General features: G+C 40.7%; 1 protein-coding gene across 18 annotated transcripts in view; it reads left to right on the top strand.

Moving 5' to 3' along the window:
• The window catches only part of ZC3H11A (zinc finger CCCH-type containing 11A), a 68,059-nt gene that overhangs the window by 42,555 nt on the left and 5,873 nt on the right, over positions 1-19,631 (top strand). For 10 of the 18 annotated variants that reach the window (XM_008064062.1, XM_008064066.1, XM_008064065.1 and 7 more), the window contains 10 exons: positions 4,430-4,553; positions 5,546-5,749; positions 5,871-5,987; positions 6,230-6,310; positions 7,432-7,542; positions 9,423-9,485; positions 12,834-12,932; positions 16,201-16,269; positions 17,219-17,719; positions 18,375-18,454. In XM_008064062.1, coding sequence (XP_008062253.1) covers positions 4,430-4,553; positions 5,546-5,749; positions 5,871-5,987; positions 6,230-6,310; positions 7,432-7,542; positions 9,423-9,485; positions 12,834-12,932; positions 16,201-16,269; positions 17,219-17,719; positions 18,375-18,454 — 1,449 coding nt within the window. Of the gene's footprint in view, positions 1-4,429; positions 4,554-5,545; positions 5,750-5,870; positions 5,988-6,229; positions 6,311-7,431; positions 7,543-9,422; positions 9,486-12,833; positions 12,933-16,200; positions 16,274-17,218; positions 17,720-18,374; positions 18,455-19,631 lie in introns of all 18 variants that reach the window. The other 8 variants (XM_021715549.1, XM_021715551.1, XM_021715547.1 and 5 more) reach the window with 2 other exon arrangements.

The raw sequence follows: 19,631 nt of genomic DNA, 5'->3' as shown, positions 1-19,631 counted from the left end.
AGGTGAGTGGATTGCCTGAGCCCGCAGGTTCGAGACCCAACCGGGCAACTTGGCGATACCTCATCTCTACAATTAAGCAAAAAGTAGCTGGGCATGGTGGCGCGTGCCTGTAGTTTCAGCTTGGAAGACTGAGGCGGAAGGATCGCCGAAGCCCAGCAGGTCAAGGCTGTGGTGGCCAGGAGTGGCCACTGCACTCCAGTCTGGTCGACGGAGTGAGACTCCAACTCAAAAAAACAAACAAGCAAACAAACAAAAAAAAATTTAAAGAAATAGGCCAGGTGCAGTAGCTAATGCTTATAATCCCAGCACTTTGGGAGGCCGAGATGAGAAGATTGCCTGAGCCCACAGGTTCAAGACCAACCTGGACCACTTGTGAGACCTCATCTATATAATAAATCAGAAAAATTAGCTGGGCGTGATGGCACACAACTATAGTTTCAGCTACTTGGAAGGCTGAGGCAGAAGAATTTTCTGAGCCCAGCAGGTCAAGGCTGCCGTTGCTGTGAGTGTGTCACTGCACTCTAGCCTGGGTGACAGAGTGAGACTCCAACTCAAAAAAAAAAATTTAAAAAAATCCTGGAGGAGGAGTGTTACTCTGGTGGATATTTTGCTAAAGGGAAAATGTACAGAATTGTATAGAATAGCTTTCTTTCAAGTGTGCATTTAATTACTGATTTTTTTTTTTTTAAGTAAAAAGAATTCTACGCCAAAATAAATGGTTCTCTTTGGGTGGTAGCATAACAAGCATTTATTTCCATTTTCCAAGTCATCTTTATCGGTCATATATTATTTTTCTATTAGAAACAAAATCTAATTGAATAAATGTTATGTGACTCCTATAAATAGAGGATGCCGTTACAGAAGCCATTCAGTAATTTGAACATTGCTTCCAGGAAAGAAATAAAAACTTAGGCAAAGATAGACTTGGGAGCAAGGAAAATTGATGCTAGGCTCTGCCTTGAGGAAGAAATCATTGTATAATTGTTGTTATTCCTGTCTAAAACAATGATTGTTACTACAGTGATAGTTACTTTTTGGGTGTGGCAGAGGACCATAAATTTTATCTAGTTTTTTTTGTTTGTTTTTGAGTTGGTGTCTCATTTGTCACCCAAGCATAAGTGTAGTGTCACGTTCACAGCCACTGCAGCCTTGACTTGTTGGGCTCAGGCGACCCTTCCACTGGAACTACAGGTGTGTGCCACCATGCCCAGCTAATTTTTTTTTAGTTATTGTAGAGGAGAGGTCTTCCCATGTTGCCCAGGCTGGTCTTGAACTTCTGGGCTCAGGCAGTCCTCTCACCTCCCAAAGTGCTGGGGTTACAGATGTGAGCAACCACGCCTGGACCTATCTATTTCTTTGAAAGGCATTTGCTGTGCTTTTATTTATTTTTATTTTTATTTTTTGAGTTGGGGTCTCACTCTGTTGCCCAGGTTGGAGTGCAGTGGCACATACACAGCCAACCCAGCATCGATCTGCTGAGCTCCAGCAATCCTTCCGCCTCAGCTTTCCAAGAAACCAGAACTACAGGCATGTGCCACCATGCCCGGCTATTTTTTTTTTTTTTTTTTTTGCATTAGGTTTTTATTGTAGAGACGAGGTCTTGCCAAATTGCCCAGGCTGGTCTTGAACCCGCGGGCTCAGGCAATCCACTAGCCTTGGCCTCCCAAAGTGCTGGTATTTCAGGCTGAGCCACTGAGCTCAGCCTGCTGTGCTTTTCAAAAATTAGGTAATCATGCATGTGACAGTAAACTCAGAACATACTTTTTTTAAAAAAATAACTTGCTAAAGCATTTTTCAGAGATGTTGGGCTAATTTATGTTTCATTAAGTATACAAGACTGCCTGATTATTCCACATCCCCTAAGCAGTATTTTATCAGGCTTATCAGTCTCTCAATATAGTAGTTTTTTTATTTTTATTTTTTTTGAGTCAGAGTCTCACTTTGGAGTACAGTATACAGTGGCATGCTCACAGCTACTACCGCCTTGACCTACTGGGCTCAGGCATAGTTTTTTTGTTTTGTTTGTTTGCGTTGGAATCTCACTCTGCCTCCCAGACTGGAGTGCAGTGGCACAATCATGGATACCACAGCCTCCATCTGCTGGGCTTAGGTGATCCTTCCGCCTCAGTCTTCCAAGAGGTGGAACTATAGGCATACGCCACCACACTTGGCTAATTTTTTTGATGTATTGTACAGATAAGTGAGGTCTCACCAAGTTGCCCAGGCTGGTCTCAAACTCCTGGACTCAGGCAATCCTCTTGCCTCCACCTCCCAAAGTGCTGGAATTACAGGTGTCAGGTGTGTGCCACTGCACCTGGCTCAGGTATAGTTTTTGATCTTTACCCTTTTTGATACATTTAAGGATCTTTTTGTGATGGTCCTCATTTCTGCTTCTCTTTTTCATATTTTTAATTTCTTAAGTAATGCTGCTATTTTTTCGTGAGGTTTTAAACTTTAGGCTGCTTATTATATAATGAGAGACCCAACAAGATGCAGCTTATTAATCAGCAGTTACTTTTCAGAAGTACTTCTCAGGTCTTAATGTTTTCCTTAATTGAACTATTTGTTAAAGTATATGTAGAAAAGTGCATAAATTATAATCTTACAACTTGAAGGATTTTCACAAAATGAATATACTTATTTGGCACAAGTAGTTGAAGAAATAGAACATGAATCGCTTTGTTGTCACTAGCCACATCCCCAGAGCCAATCACCATTCTGAGTACACTACACTAGAGAAGTGTTGACTGTTTTGATCTTTACACAAATGGAATCATATACTGTGCACTCTTTTGTGTCTGGCTGCTTTTATTTTATATTTGTGGTGTAGAATGTAGCAATGATTTATTTATTCTCATTACTGGATGCTTTCTGTTTGAATATATTGCATTGTATTTATCCATTCTAGTATTGTCATACATTTAGGTTGTTTGCAGAATTTTAGAGCTATTTCAAGTAGTATTGCTTTAAACATTAAATATATATATATTTATATTTTTATATTTATTTATTTATTTATTTATATATTTAGGGATAAGGTTTCACTTTATTGTCCTGGCTGGATGGAGTACAGCTACTGCAGCCTTGACCTGCTGGGCTCAGGCATAGTTTTTTTGTTTGTTTGTTTGAGTTGGAATCTCACTCTGTCACCACTCTGTGGTGCAGTCATAGCTCACTGAAGCCTCGAACTCCTGGGCTCAAATGATCCTTCCACCTCAGCCTTCCAATTAACTGTGATTACAGGCATGTGCCACCACACCCAGCCAATTAAAAAAAATTGTAGAGACAGGATCTTTCTTTGTTGTCCAGGCTGGTCTCCAACTCCTGACCTCAAGCAATCCTCTTTCCTCAGCCTCCCAGAGTGCTAAGGTTACAGGTATGCTAAGGTTACTGTGTCCAACTTGAATAAGCTTTATACACATCTTTTGGAGAACTAATGTGTATGTTTATCTTGGACATATATACTGTGATCCAGCAGTTTTGTTGTTGTTTGAGTTGGGGTCTCACTGTCGCCCAGGGTTGGAGTGCAGTGGCACGGTCATGGCTTACCGCAGCCTTGACCTCCTGGGCTTGTGCAATTCTCCCACCTCAGCCTCCCAAGGAGCTGGGACTACAGGCACATGCCACCACAACCAGCTAATTTTTTTTACTGTTTATGGAAATGAGGTTTCACTATGTTGCCCAGACTGGTCTCAAACTCCTGGCTCAAGTGATCTTCCCACCTTGGCCTCTCAAAGTGCTAGGATTATAGGCATGAGACACCACACCCAGTCTCAGCAGTTTATTCTAGATGTGCAGATACTGTTTTTTCCCTATTCTCTTTTTTCCAAGCGAGGTTCCTTGGAAAGGATACATATCATCCTTCATGTATGACATGTGCCTTACTTTGAGAATTTATGAATGGGAAAAAAAACTCAAAGTATTGAATCCTCTGCTTCAAGTAATAAGCTGCAGTTTAAGTTTTTTCTGTGTCTAAATGCTTTATATGCTTGTTTCCTTTAATTATAAGGAAACCAACTAGATAGCTACTACTATTCCCATTTTATAGCTAAGGAAAGTGAGGTTTAGAGGCATTAAATTGTCCAAGGTCACTCGGTCAACAAGTAGCATAATACAGATTCAGACCCTTTGTCTTTGATTTCTTAATCTTAAGTACTATATCATCCTGCTTGTATAAATTAAGTGTAGACATTTAGAGGTTCCAGGATGAGGACCAGAAGAAAAGAATAGCAGATAAGTTACTCCCCTGCTCCTTTTATTTCTCTGTGGTGCCTGAAGTATATCACTTTCAGCCACCTCTCTTCCTTCTAAAAATCATCTCCCGTGCCTCAGATTTTTGAATCCTCTGTGAACTTTGTCCAGAAAACAAATTACCAAATTAATACAGGTTTCACTTTATTTGAAAACAATGTGTTTTTCCCTCTTACAGAAAAAACGCAGTGAAATTCCTTGCTATTGGGAAAATCAACCGATGGGATGTCAAAAACTAAACTGCGCTTTCCATCACAACCGAGGACGTTATGTTGATGGCCTTTTCCTACCTCCAAGCAAAAGTGAGATCAATTTTTTATTTTAAAGTGATAGATACTATTAAATTAATACCTGTTATACACACTGTACAAAATACTTATTACACATTGCCTTCTTTCAGTCTAGTGAAAGAGCAGTATTATTTCTACTTTATAGGTGAGGGAACTGAACCTTTGGCCATAGCACCAAGTGTACCTTGGCATGCCAATTTGTTACTATAGCTTACTTAATTTCTCATTTTTTTTTATCAGACCCATAAAGTTTCTCAAAATGAACTGAATTCTCCAGGCCAAGGTTAGCAAATCTGGTTCTCCACCTGTTTTGTTAGAAAACAACCTTGGCCATTCATTTACATATTTTCTGTGACTAATTTTGTGCTAGTGCTGCAGAATTGAATGGTTGAGACAGAGACCATATGTTCCACAAAACCTAAAATATTAAATATCTGACTCTTTACAGAAAATGTTTGCTAATCCTGCTCTAGACTGTAATCTAAAATGAAAATCAAACTCTACAAAAAGGTAGTATTTATGTCCAAAGTTCCTTTTAAAGTAATTTAAAAGTGGGATTAGCCATTTAAAAGCCATATCTGGTATGTGATTAAAATTTGATGGCTATGTCTTTTCACCTCTATTTAAGGGAAAAAATAGACTTGCTCTTTCCTTGTTCAATTCAAGTAAGTGTCTTCTACCTCTTAAAAGCTACTTTTTTGCTGAGCAAAAAGCTTAGAATTTCAGTGTGAAAATGAAAGGTCTGGAATTCATCAACAGGTACTATACCTCTAGCCTTCTGTTCTAAGTTTTGAATGCCCAGTTTGTGTTTATGTACAGTGAAGTTATTACCTCAAAGTACATTTTCCCTTCCTAGGACTTTAGAGCCTAAATGGCGGAAATTAGATAAAAAGACATAAGGTAAAAGGCCCATAAGGACAATATACTAAACGTAGGTGAACAGGGATTTTTAGTAAATTGGGATTCTATCTTCTGTTAATTCATGACTGATTTTGTATGTTTAGCGGTGTTGCCCACTGTGCCTGAGTCGCCAGAAGAGGAAGTGAAGGCTAGCCAACTCACAGTTCAGCAGAACAAATTGTCTGTCCAGTCTAATCCCTCCCCTCAGCTGCGGAGTGTTATGAAAGTAGAAAGTTCTGAAAATGTTCCTAGCCCCACACATCCCCCAGTTGTCATTAATGCTGCAGATGATGATGAAGATGATGATGGTAAGTTTTAGCTTTTTATTTAAGGCAAATATATAGGGTCAGGTAGTGAATTATACAGAATCATGTTCAAAGCTCTAGTTCTGTTTTTAATTGTGAATTTGCTTTAAATGTTGACATATAGATCAGTTTTCTGAGGAAGGTGATGAAACCAAAACACCTACCCTGCAACCAACTCCTGAAGTTCATAATGGATTACGAGGGACTTCTGCCCGGAAACCTGGGGTCAATTTAAAGCAAGGTAAGAGGATGCTGTATTGGTGCTAAATTTTACAGCACTATTGAATGTGTCCAAACTACTTTAATTACCTATTTTATCACAGTCATTGACCTCCTCCTCCTCCCCACCCCTTGCTACACACACATACTTTCTGTTGATTAAAATTCAAAAAAATTCAAAAGATATTTGAATGCCTGTTGCATACAGATAAATGCAAAGGTGAAAAAGCTTTAGTTCTCATTACTTCTATATGGGTTTTTCAGGTGAATGTTTGAATTTTGGGATAAAAACTCTTGAGGAAATTAAGTCAAAGAAAATGAAGGAAAAATCTAAGAAGCAAGGTGGTAAGTCATAAGCTTTGGTGTGTATTGTTGTATGATACTGGGGAAGAATAATAAGGACACTTGAAGCAACAGCCAAAATTAACAAATAGATTTTTTATTTCAATGAGCTTCTTGATGTAAACAGAGTTTTATTTTAATCATGGTTAGTAGGTTGGGTGCAGTGACTCATGCCTCTAATCTATAATCTCAGCACTTTGGGAGGCAGAAGCGAGGGGATTGCTGAGCCCAGGGGTTTGAGACCATCCTGGGCAACTTGGCAAGACCTTGTCTCTACAGCCAATCAAAAAATTAGCCAGGCATGGTAGTGTGCACCTGTGGTTCCAGCTACTCAGAAGGCTGAGGTGGCGGGATCGCCTGAGCCCAGCAGGTTGAGGATATGGTGGCCATGAGTGTGCCGCTGCACTCCAGCTTGGGTGACAGAGTAAGACTCCAACTCTATTAATTAATTAATTAAATGTGGTTGTTTTATAAGTTTATTGCAACTGTGTTTCAGTTCCTAAGTGTTCAGAGCTGGGCACATAAAATAACCTGTGTAACTTAAAAAATATAATCTAAAGAGCGCACTACTTGAGAACTATATTAAGAGAGGGAAATATTCATTTTGTAGTTAGAAGAGTTCTTTCTCAAAAGCTGCTGAATTTTCTTCTGGAGCTTGTCTCAACCTAGTTGATCTATATTTCCAGCCCTAAAATTATAGCATGAAATGTATATGTACAGAACAAATGGCTGGTTCTAAGAACCTCTTGTTAAATCTTGTCCTATAGGAGCCTTGGAGTTAGGTTTTTCACATGGGTGAATTTAGATGGAAAAGGTTGAGTTGACACATCTTATGGCTAGTTTACTGTTGAGGTTAACTTTAGAATGATGTTAACTTTATTGGTAAGCAAAAAGTAGATTGAGTGCCTGAGTCACTCAAAATAATTTTGTATTCTGTTTTCACATTGTGCCTTAAGCTCCCCCCACCACTACCCCCATTTCACTGTAGGCAACAGATGCAGAAAGGTTCATTGGCTTTATAATCATATAGCAGTCTTTATTGGACTGGTCACAAAACAATTTTTTGGCTTTGATAGTTTTATTTTTTACAAATTATTTGCTTTTCTTTGATTTTCCTTATTCAGAAGGATCTTCAGCAGTTTCCAGTCTTTTACTCCACCCTCAGCCCATTCCAGGTCCTGAGAAAGAGAATGTCCGGACCGTGGTGAGGACAGTTACTCTGTCCAGCAAACAAGGTAAGGTATATGTAGATCTTAGAGTTTTTTTTTTTTAATTAGGAAAACAATATCTGTGGGTACTTTTTACCTTTGTTGAATGTTTGGGAAGAGTTCAGTATGTTGATCAGATATAGAATAGAAAGAAAAGTCAGTGTGTTTGACTCTGCTATTTAAAAGATTGAAATTTTTTTAATTCACTTTTTTTTTTTGAGTCAGAGTTTCGCTTTGTCACCCAGGCTAGAGTACAGTGGCATGATCCCAGCTACTGCAGCCTCAACCTCCTAGGCTCAGATGATCCTTCCGCCTTATACTTCCAAGGAGCTGGAACTACAGATGTGCACCACCACTCCCAGCTAATTTTTTGATTTTTTGTAGAGATGAGATCTCACCAAGTTGCCCAGGCTGACCTCAAACCCTTAGGCTCAAGCAGTCCTCTTGCCTCTGCCTCCCAAAGTGCTGGGATTACAGGCGTGAGCCACCATGCCTGACCTAAAAGATTGAAATTCTGCCGGGCTCAGTGGCCTGTAATCCCGCGCTTTGGGAGGCTGAGGTGATTGGATTGCCTGAGCCCACGGGTTCGAGATCCACCTAGGGAACTTGGCAAGACCTCATCTCTACTACAATAAATCAAAAAATTAGCTGGGCATGGTAGCACACTCCTGTAGTTCCAGCTACTTGGAAGGCTGAGGCAGAAGGATCACTGAAGCCCAGCAGGTCGAGGCTGCAGTGGCCAGAGTGTGCCACTGCACTCCAGTCTGGGCAACAGAATGAGACTCTAACGCAAAAAAAAAAAAAAGATTGAAATTCTTACTCAAGCAGCTCTCATATTTATGAATATTTAATTTTTACATTTACAGTTTATAAACATTTAATAAATGTATTAACTTCGCACTGTAGATAAAGAGCTATAATAAATCCTTTGAGTTATAGAAAAATGCAAAAGTCGGCCGGGCGTAGTGGCTCACACCTATAATCCCAGCACTTTGGGAGATTAAGGTGGGAAGTTTGCCTGAGTCCACAGGTTTGAGACTAGCCTGGACAACTTGGCGAGACCTCCTGTCTACAGTAAATAAAAAAATTAGCTGGGCATGGTGCCGCATGCCTATAGTTCCAACTGCTTAGAAGATTGAGGTGGAAGGATCACCTGAGCCCAGTAGGTCGAGACTACTGTGAGCATACCACTGCACTCCAGCCTGTGCAACAGAATGAGACTCCAACTCAAAGAAAAACGGAAAAGTCTTTTTCACTCAATTTTAAACCTAGTAAGGAATAGTAGATATAGATACATTTAAATGCCTTGTACTATTCAAACAAGAAAGAACCAGAAGAAACTGAGCCTACTTCTTGCTGGGGTGATCAAAGAAAGTTATATATAAGAGTGAGCATTAGAGTACGATTTCATTTAACATATCAAAGTGCATAAGCAAAAGTGTAGCTTGGGATTTTATAACCAATGACTAAGAACACAATCTTTCTTGTTACGTAGCTGCTGTTAATTAGTACTATGTTGCTTGAGCCCGCGAGTTTGAGACCCGCCTGGACAACTTGGCGAGACCTCATCTCTACAATAAATCAAAAATTAGCCGGGTGTGATAGCGCATGCCTGTTGTTCTGGCTGCTTGGAAGTCTAAGGCAGAAGGATCACCGGAGCCCAGCAGGTCGAGGGTGGGTGACAGAGTGAGACTCCAGTCTGGGTGACAGAGTGATACTCCAACTCAAAAAAAATTATTATTGATAGTTGTTTTTTAATGTGATAGTCTTGCATAAATCTGAGTCCTGACTTTCAGATTTTCTTGGTAGGCTCATACTAATATCAGAACATACTTTGTATCCATTAGTAGCTACTGAATGCAAAAAAATTGGTGACTGGTAGAGAAATTCTGTTTTTGCCATTTCAGGGGAAGAACCCTTGGTTAGATTGAGCCTTACTGAGAGACTAGGGAAACGAAAATTTTCAGTAGGTAAGTTTTGTTTGTCTTTTGTTTCCTGGTTGTACATTAACGTGATACCTTCTGTAAACTCTGTATCCAGGGCTCGTCAATATTGCCAGTCCTCCTGTATTCTTAGTTGAAAGCACTTACAAAACTAGCCTCATGTTTTTCTTATGTGCATTATACCTTTTATTGAAGTTACAGAAATTTAAGGTGTTATAATTTAATTAGATTATGATCATAGCCAGCTTTTTAGAAGGTACTCGGTTGAAAACATGATAAAGAATACCTCTATTTCTTTTTTTTCCTAGAGACAAGGTCTTACCAAGTTGCCCGGGCTGGTCTCAAACCTGCGGGCTCAAGCAATCCACTCGCCTTGGCCTCCCAAAGTTCTGGGATTACAGGCTGAGCCACTGAGCCCAGCCTACCTCTATTTCTTTGAGCATATTTAAATGGGAGTTTTTAAAGTGGGGACAAAAAAGAAGACTATATATACAAATTTGGGTTCTTGTTTTTTTTTGTTTTGGGGTTTTGTTTTTTTTTTTAGTAGAAGTCTCACTCTGTTGCCCAGGCTGAAGTGCAGTGGCACACTCATGACCACCACAGGCTTGGTCCACTGGGCTTAGTCAATCTTTCCAACTCACCTCATCCTTCCAAGTAGCTGGAACTACAGGCACATGCTACCATGCCTGGCTAATTTTTTTATTTATTGTAGAGATGAGGTTTCATCAAGTTGCCCAGGCTGGTCTTGAACCCTTGGACTCAGGCAGTCCTCTCACCTCCACCTCCCAAAGTGGGATCCTTGAATTTATTGGTGCGGTTTTATATTTAGGGAAGTACGTAATCATATTACTGAATTGTTGCATACCTAGTGTCTGTCTCAAAAAAATTATTCTGAGGCTGGGTGTGGTGACTCACACCTGTAATCCCAACACTTTGGGAGGTCGAGGTGAGAGGATTGCCTGAGCCCACGGGTTCAAGACCAACCTGGGCAACTTGATGAAACCTCATCTCTACAATAAATCAAAAACTTAGCCAGGCGTGGTAGCATGTGCCTGTAGTTTCAGCTCTTGGAGGGCTGAGGCAGAACGCTCATCCGAGCCCAGCAGTTTGAGGCTACGGTGGCTGTGAGCTTGCTACTGCACTCCAGCCTGGGCAACAGAGTGAGACTCCCAACTACAGAAAAAAAAAATTCTGAAAATCTGTTCTGATTTCAGAATTTCCTTCATGCTGCTTTAAATGTGCTTAAATGGAAAACTTGTCTCTACTTTGTGTTTTCTTTAAAACTATTCTCAACCGGGCATGGTGGTTCACGCCTATAATCCCAGCGCTTTGGGAGGCTGAGGTGAGTGGATTGCCTTAACCCACGGGTTCGAGACCCACCTGGGCAACTTGGCAAGACCTCATCTGTACTACAATAAATCAAAAAGTTAGCCGGGCGTGGTAGCACGCGCCTATAGTTCCAGCTACTTGGAAGGCTGAGGCGGAAGGATCGCCAGAGCCCAGCAGGTCAAGACTGGTGGCCATGAGCATGCCACTGTACTCCAGTCTGGGCGACAGAGTGAGACTCCGACTCAATAATAATAATAATAGCCGGGCGCGATGACTCAAGCCTGTAATCCCAGCACTTTGGGAGGCCAAGGTAAGAGGATTGCCTGAGCTCAGGTTTGAGTCCAGGCTGGGCGACTTGGTAAGACCTCGTCTTTACAATAAATCAAAAAATAAGATGGGCATGGTAGCACACGCCTGTAGTTCTAGCTGCTTGGTGGAAGGCTGAGGTGGAAGGTTTGCCTGAGCCCAGCAAGTTGAGGCTGTGATGGCCATGAGCATGCCACTGCATTCCAGCCTGGGCGACAGATTGAGACTCCAACAAATAAATAAATAATAATGATTACAAATAAAACTATTCTCACTGCCCTGTCTTCAAAACTGTCATGAACTTGGTAACATTTTTTCAGTCAGAAAATGTTGAATGTATCATTTTATCAGTTGTGCAGCTCTTACCATAAGTAATAAAAAAATTTTCAATGATTACATCATGCCTATAAATAAAATCTGTTTGCTTTGAATTTGCTGTGTGTCAAAGTGATTTATATAAATTTTCGTCTAATTTTCAGTAATTATGAACAAGCCATGCACAATGCATAAATATTTTCTGCACTAAGCTCAAACTCAGAAGAGCTTAAGTAACTTGGCCAAGGTTATATTCAGATGAATATATTATGCATTATATAGTCATTTCCAAAAAGAGCTTAGAAGAAAGAAAAAGGAAGCAATCTTTATAATTTTTTAAAATCTGTATTTCAAGAAACAATACCAGTTCTAGATTTTGAGAGCAATAATTGTTTATGCCAAGCCAGTATTCCAAAACATGAGACTTGCAGCTTTGATAAGGCTGATCTAGAAATCTTAGGTAAAAAAATAAGCCAGGTGCAGTGGCATGTGCTTTTGTAATCTTAGCTACTCAGAAAGCTGAGTTGAGAGAATTGTTTAAACCCAGGAGTTAGTCCAACTTGGGCAACATAGCGAGATCTTGTCTCTATAAAAATATAATTTTTTAGTATAGAAATAAGCCATTTTAACATGAGCATGCATGTTAATTTTGTGATTTTTTTTGTTTTGTACTTAAATTATAAATGAGAGGAGAAAAAAAATTATACTTTGTAGGATCATTTGAAGTTTTTAATGGGACCTTGCAAAGAATGTAACTTCAGTCAGGCATTCTAAAAAACAGTTTTTAAAAACTGATGATAATTTTTAAACTTATGTTGAACAGTGTAATATAATAACTTAGAGTCAGGAAACCTTATTCAGGTCTTAGCTCTATCACTGACTAGTTGGTGACTTGAGTAAGATGCAGAATCTTTCAGAACCTTAGATTTCTTACCTAGAATTGAAGAGAGGACTGTTTGACCTTCAGAGTCTCTATATCGCAGGAAAACTTAAAATTTTATAATTCTTTTGCTGTCCTACTTATCCCAGGTGCAATTCACATGATGAACTCAACAGTTGACCAGCTAAAAAATTTTTTCGTGAAGATTTTTTACATTCCTGATTCTGAACTTTAATCTCAACCAGGGGTTATCCTTCATTTGTAGTTTTAGTCAGTTATTTGGTAAATGTTTATTTGTGCTTTCTAATTTTTTTGTCCTTTTTCTTGCTATTTTTTCTTTCTAAAACATTGTGTAGTAATAGTAGCTGTTGCTGTTGTTGTCGTTGTTGTCGTAGGCCCTGGCCAGTCAAACATTGAATTCTCAAGCAACTGGTAAACAAATACCCCACATCAATGCAGAAAACTTACAGAATTGTGCTGCCTTGTTTGATTTCTTGACTTTGCTAAAGATTGACTTGAAATCTTAAAGTTCTCACTGTTTATAGGTGGTGACAATGATCCTCCATTAAAGCGTAGCCTTGCACAGAGGCTAGGGAAGAAAGTTGAAGCTCCAGAAACTGACACTGACAAAACACCAAAGAAAGGTACTTTTGTTTTAATACTGTGTGTGTGTGTGTGTGTGTGTGTGTGTGTGTGTGTGTGTGTGTGTGTGTGTGTGTAATTGTAACAGTTGTTTCTTACAGTGTTAACAGCTATGGTTTGTCATTCTTTTGTTCAGGCAAATTAGGTTATTCTGGTGTCTGTTACTATTCACTCAAACATTTGAGTTCTTACTCTGCTAGATTCTGTGTAGACACCATTGAACAAAATAAATACCATCATACCCCTCAGGAGATGATAGTATAATGGCAGGTAGGAATACTTACAAATACTATGATAAATTCGGGACAGAGAAAAGTACATTGGTGCTATGAGAACACATAAGAAGGGCATCTGTTTTTGTCATCTGTTAGGGAAAGGTTCACAGAAAAGTTAGGTTAAAACTTAGACCTCACACATGAGTTAGGAATTAGCCAGGTGAAGTTGGAGGGCCAGGGACCGTGTTCCAAGCAGAGAGAGAATAATTCCTGCAAAGTCCCAGAGCTAAATAAAGCATGGTGTACTTAAGAACCTGAGTATGGCTGAAGCTAGAAATGGCTGAAGAGCATGATGACTAGAGAAGAAGGAGGGGCTACATCATCATATATAGACATTTAAGCCATGCTAGGGAGTTTGGGTTTATCCTAAGATAGTAACAACCCATCAAAAGGTTATAAGTAGGGATCAAAGACTCAGATTTACATTTTAGAACTATTACCTTGCCTGCAATATGGAGGAGAAAGATTAGAAGGGGATAAGTTTGTTGTCCAGGGTGTGAGTTGGCAAGCTGTTACAATAATCCAGATAAGAGGAGATAGTGGCATAGATTTAATGCTTTAGAAGTTGGTTGGAAACGTGTACTAAATTAAGAGATATTTGGAGGATTTGAATTCTTTTCTTTTTTTGAATCAGGTCTCACCTTGTTACCCAGGCAGGACTGCAGTGGCACAATCATGGCTCACTGCAGCCTCAACCTCCTGGGCTCAGGCAATGCGATTCTTTTGCCTCAGCTGGGACTACAGGTGCACACCACAACTGGCTAGTTTTTTTATTTTTGGTAGAGACATGGTCTTGCTATGTCATGCTTAGGCTAGTTTTGGACTCCTAGGCTCAAGCAATCCTCCTGTCTCCGCCTCCCAAGATTCTGGGATTACAGGCATGAGTCACTGGGTCCGACCTTTTTTGGAAACAAGGTTTTGCCATGTTACCTGAACTGTATTTAACCTCTTGGCCTGAAGCCATCCTCCTCCCTCACCCTCCCATTTGCTGGTACTACAGGCATTCGCCTCTGGCAGGGAGTTAGTATTTGTTGTAGTTGAAAGAGAAAAAGAAATCAAGGGTTTAATTTTTTTCCCTTCGTATGACTTGCAGTGAAATCGTGGGGGTAATTACTAATGAACAGGTGTTATTTCCTTCTCATTGTGTTTAGTATTTTTTTTTCTTTTTTTTTTTTTTTGTGTTGGATTTCACTCCATCGCTCAGACTGGAGTGCAGTGGCCGCTCCCGGCCACCGCAGCCTCAACCCACTGGGCTCTGGCGATCCTTACACCTCAGCCTTCCGAGTAGCCGGAATTACAGGCGCGCGCTACCACGCCCGGCTGATTTTTGATTTATTGTAGAGATGAGGTCTCGCCAAGTTACCCAGGCGGGTCTGGAACACACAGGCTCAGGCAATCCACTCACCTCAGCCTCCCAAAGGCGCGGGATTACAGGCTGAGCCACCAAACCCGGCCATTGTGTTTAGTTTTAACTTTCCTTGGAGATAATCTTTTATCCCCCTTTTCTTCTGGCCTAAGAGGCTTTGATGTTCCTGTTTGGGGACTTTCTTGCATTCTCAAAGCTTGCCAAATTCCTTTTCTTCTTGCCTGTCAGTCATATTGAAGATTTTCATAATTAAAGAGCATATTTCAAATCGATGTAGGGGGATGAAGCCTTTTGATGACAATAAGATTTTTAGAAGGTCTTATAGTAACAGGATTATTTCTTTGAATTCAGTAGTTTTTGCTTTTCAGGTATAAGGAAGGTTTTTGTTTTTAAGCTTTCCAGAGTGCCCTAGGACAGAAGTTCCCCACCCTTTTGGCAGCAGGGGCTGGTTTTATGGAAGGCAGTTTTTCCACGGACCAGTGGGGGCAGAGGGTGTGCAGTCAAACCTCACTACTAATGTTAATCTATATTTGCAGCCACCTCCCAGTGCTAATATCACCGCCTCAGATTATCAGACATTAGATTCTCATAAGGAGTGCACAACCTAGATCCCTCATGTGTATAGTTCACAATAGGGTTTGCGCTCCTGTGAGAAGCTAATGCCACTGCTGATCTGACAGAAGATAAAGCTCAGGTAGTGTGAACAGTGGGGAGTGGCTGTAAATACAGATGAAGCTTCGGCTCACTCTCCTGCTACTCACCTTCTGCTGCCACTCTACCTCCTGCTATGTAGCCTGACTCCTAACTGGTCAGTGGCCCGGGGGCTAGGGACCCCTGCTCTAGGGAATCTGTGATTCACATACATGTTTTCTGTGGAGAAAAAAAATTTAAGACCTTCAGAGATTTAAAAATATATATATTTGCATTAGAAGAGAAGTATAGCCTAATTTGTGAACTCTGAAAAAGATATTTGACCTATAAAAAGTCTGTTCAAAGCCGGGCTCGGTGGCTCAGCCTGTAATCCCGCGCCTTTGGGAGGCTGAGGTGAGTGGATTGCCTGAGCCCGCGGGTTCGAGACCCGCCTGGGCAGCAAGACCTCATCTCTACAATCAATCAAAAAATTAGCCAGGCGTGGTAGCGCACGCCTGTAGTTCCAGCTACTTGGAAGGCTGAGGCGGAAGAATCGCCGGAGCCCAGCAGGTCGAGGCTGCGGTGGCCGGGAGTGGCCACTGCACTCAAGTCTGGGCGACGGAGTGAGACTCCAACTCAAAAAAAAAAAAAAAAAAAAGTCTGTTCAAGCCGAGCTTGTTGGCTCAGCCTGTAATCCCACGCTTTGGGAGGCTGAGGTTAGTGGATTGCCTGAGCTTGTGGTTTCGAGACCCGCCTGGGCAACTTGGCGAGACTTCATCTCTACAATAAATCAAAAAATTAGCCAGGTGTGGTAGCGTGCGCCTATAGTTCCAGCTACTTGGAAGGCTGAGTCAGAAGGATTGCCAGAGCCCAGCAGGTTGAGGCTGCAGTGGCCGGGAGTGTACCACTACACTCCAATCAGCAACAGAGTGAGACTCCAACTCAAAAAAAAAAAAGTCTGTGTTCAGCTTTTGATTTTTTTAATTCTTCTTTTTACAGTTCAAGTTTCCAAGTCTTTGAAGGAGCGATTAGGCATGTCAGCTGGTCCAAACAATGAGGAGGCAACGGGTAAGTCAATCCTAAGACCAGATTCTGAGATTTTTTTCTTGCCATAAGAGTTTTTGCTTTTTGTCTAATTTACTGATTGCAGATAGGTTACGGTTTTTTGTTTTTTGTAGTCCTGTTTTTTTAGTAATAATTACTCACTAGTGTGAATTTCTTTTTTGTACTTTGAGATGGCAAAATGATTATTCATTGTAGCATCAGTAGTTGAAAATTAGAAACAACCTAAATATACAACACAGAGTTAAAATAAAATTTTAGTAGTTATGTACTAAAAGAATTGCGGTTATGAAGAGTCGTGTTCTAAACAATAATGATATGGAAAACTAAATTGCATTTTTATCAAATGAAGAAAGGTCCCAAAAAAGTATGTACCACTTTTGACCTTTTGATACAGAGTAACTTAAGCATCTTTTTTAAAAAAAAAGAAGTCTATTTTCTTATTATAGAAATCTGCTCTCAGGAGGAACATACATAAGTATGAGATGATTCCAGTTTTGTAAAGATACAAATATATGCCTTTTTAAATCTACAACCAAAAAAAATACAAATATTGGTTTTTATCCAGATGTTGGGGTATTCTTTATATTTTTCCTGTACTGTAATTTGGTATTCTTTATATTTTTCCTGTACTGTAATTTTTAAACTTAAATTTATAAAATAGAACTATATAAGTGTATATATTTACTCTTATTTAAAGAATAATAGACTTCTGAATAGAAATATGCATCAGCAATTTGTACCTTCTGAGTTTTTCTTGGGAGCCACTACCTGAATTGTGTAGTAATCTAAAATTAAGATTGAAGCTAATGTTATACTTTTGATTATTTTTGTTGCCTGCCTAAATGATACCTCTCTATTGGGTTGTATTGATCCAAGAATAGTGATCATTAGTCAGGAGGAGGTGAATTCCAAGTACAATGACATATTTCCCCCCCCCCCCCCGTGAAAACAGAGAGAGTTAAAGTTGGTGAGATCCATGTTAAGACATTAGAAGAAATTCTTCTTGAAAGAGCCAGTCAAAAACGTGGAGAATTGGAGACTAAACTCAAGACAGAAGGACCTTCAAAAGCTGATGATTCTACTTCCGGAACAAGAAGCTCCTCCACTATTCGAATAAAAACCTTCTCTGAGGTACTGGCTGAAAAAAAACATCGGCAGCAGGAAGCAGAGAAACAAAAGAGCAAAAAGGATGCAACTTGTATCAAACTAAAGACTGATAGTGAAATTAAAAAAACAGCGGTTTTGCCAACTGTAGTTGCTGGCAAAGGACAATCAGAGGAGCCTACAGGTAGAACAAAGTCTATGCAGGAGGTACACATCAAGACGCTGGAGGAAATCAAACTGGAGAAGGCCCTGAGGGTGCAGCAGAGCTCTGAGAGTAGCACCAGCGCCCAGCCTCAACCTGAGACTACCCCGGGGGCAAGGCGGCTGCTCCGAATCACCAAAAAAGCAGGTAATAAGAGCCTTGGTCCGTAGTACCACTTGCCCAAATAATATTTCAAAGAAGTGTTCCTCGGCTATTCCTAGGCACTCTTTGACAACTTTTCTTTACTCGGATAACTGAAAATGCCAGAGTAAATGAAGTGAAGCTGTTTCTTTACGGCAGCACTGTAGAGCCCTTTGCTATTTTAATGTGCTTTTTGAGACTTTATGAGGTCCAGTGGGCTTTATCTAATTTTATTTGTCCTCCTAACTTATTATTTTCCTTTGTGTTTTTGTTTGTTTGTTTGTTTTTTGAGTCGGTGTCTTACTCTGTTACCGAGGCTGGAGTGCAGTGGCACACTTACAGTTCACCACAGGCTTGAATTCCCAGCTAGGGCAACCATTCTACCTCAGCTTCTTGAGTAGCTGGGACTACAGGCATGCACCACCATACTCAGCTAATTTTTTCTGATTTTTTGTAGAGATGAGGTCTCACTATTTTGCCTAGGCTGGTCTCGAACTCCTGGGCTGAAAGAGTCCTCCCGCCTTGGCCTCCCTAAGTGGTAGGATTACAGGTGTGAACCACTGCACTTGGCCTCTTACTACTTTTATTAAGTCTTGTTTAACTTTGTCATGAAGTTATAACCCAAATGAAAAAATCGATGATGTCTTTAATGTGACTACAGGAATGAAAGAAGAGAAGAAACTTCAGGAAGGAAGTGAAGTTGCTTCTCAGAGCAGTGTTACTAAAACAGAAGCTAAAGAGGTAAGCTTATGATCAGTATGATTTTGTCCATGGCAGACAAAGGCTACATGAGTGGTAAAATGTGTTCTTTAGTTTTAGTTTATTCTCTGCCTTTATAAAGTTTTTTTTTTTAACTGAGCATTTTTTTTTTTTTTTTGGCATTGGAGTCTCACTTTGTCACCCAGGCTGGAGTGCAGTGGCATGCTCACGTCCACTGCAGCTTTGACCTTCTGGGCTCAAGCAGTTCTTCCACCTCAACCTTCCAAGTAACTGGAACCACAGGCACACACCACCACGCCCAGCTAATTTTTTTTATTTATTGTAGAGATGAGGTCTCGCCAAGTTGCCCCGGGCTGGTCTTGAACCCACAGGCTCAGGCAGTCCTCTCACCTCAGCCTTCTGAAGTGCTGGAATTATTGGAGAGAGCCACCATGCCTAGCGACCATTAGTATTTTTCAAACTGAATTTTTTCCAATGCTGTACATCATACAAAAATTAGAAAGTTTTATTTTTTTGCCAGGTGCAGTGGCTCACGCCTGTAATCCCAGCACTGGGAGGCAGACACGAGAGGATTGCCTGTGTCCAGAGATTCAAGACCAGCCTGGGCAACTTGGCAAGACCTCGTCTCTACAATAAACTAAGAACTTAGCTGGGAGTGGTGACTCATGCCTGTAGTTCCAGCTACTTAGAAAGCTGAGGCAGAAGGATCACCTGAGCCCAGCAGATCGAGGATACGGTGGCCATGAGCGTGCCACTGCACTCCAGCCTGGGCGACAGAGTGAGATGCCTACTTAAAAATAAAAAAAAGGTTTTGAAGTTTTTTTGTTTTGTTTTGTTTGAGTTGGAGTCTCACTCTGTCGCCCAGGCTAGAGTGCAATGGCACGCTCACATCCCAGCGTTGACTGGCTGGGCTCTGGTGATCCTTCCACCTCAGCTTTTCAAGTAGCCGGAACTACAGGCGCACGCTGCCACCTCTGGCTAATTTTTTTTTTTTTTTTGGTAGAGGAGAAGGTCTCACCAAGTTGCCTAGGCTGATCTCGAACCCCTGGGCTCAGGCAATCCACTTGCCTCGGCTTCCCAAAGTGCTGGGATTACAGGCTGAACCTCCGAGACCAGCTGAAAGTTTTGCTTTTTTTTCTTTTTTTTTTGAATTGGAGTCTCACTCTGTCGCCCAGACTGGTGTGCAGTGGCTGCTCCC

This window comes from Carlito syrichta, unplaced genomic scaffold (genome assembly GCF_000164805.1).
Source record: "Carlito syrichta isolate Samal-C Ts95f unplaced genomic scaffold, Tarsius_syrichta-2.0.1 Scaffold307186, whole genome shotgun sequence".
NCBI classification, from domain to species: Eukaryota; Metazoa; Chordata; class Mammalia; order Primates; family Tarsiidae; genus Carlito; species Carlito syrichta.
This window is presented reverse-complemented; position numbering and strand designations above follow the sequence as displayed.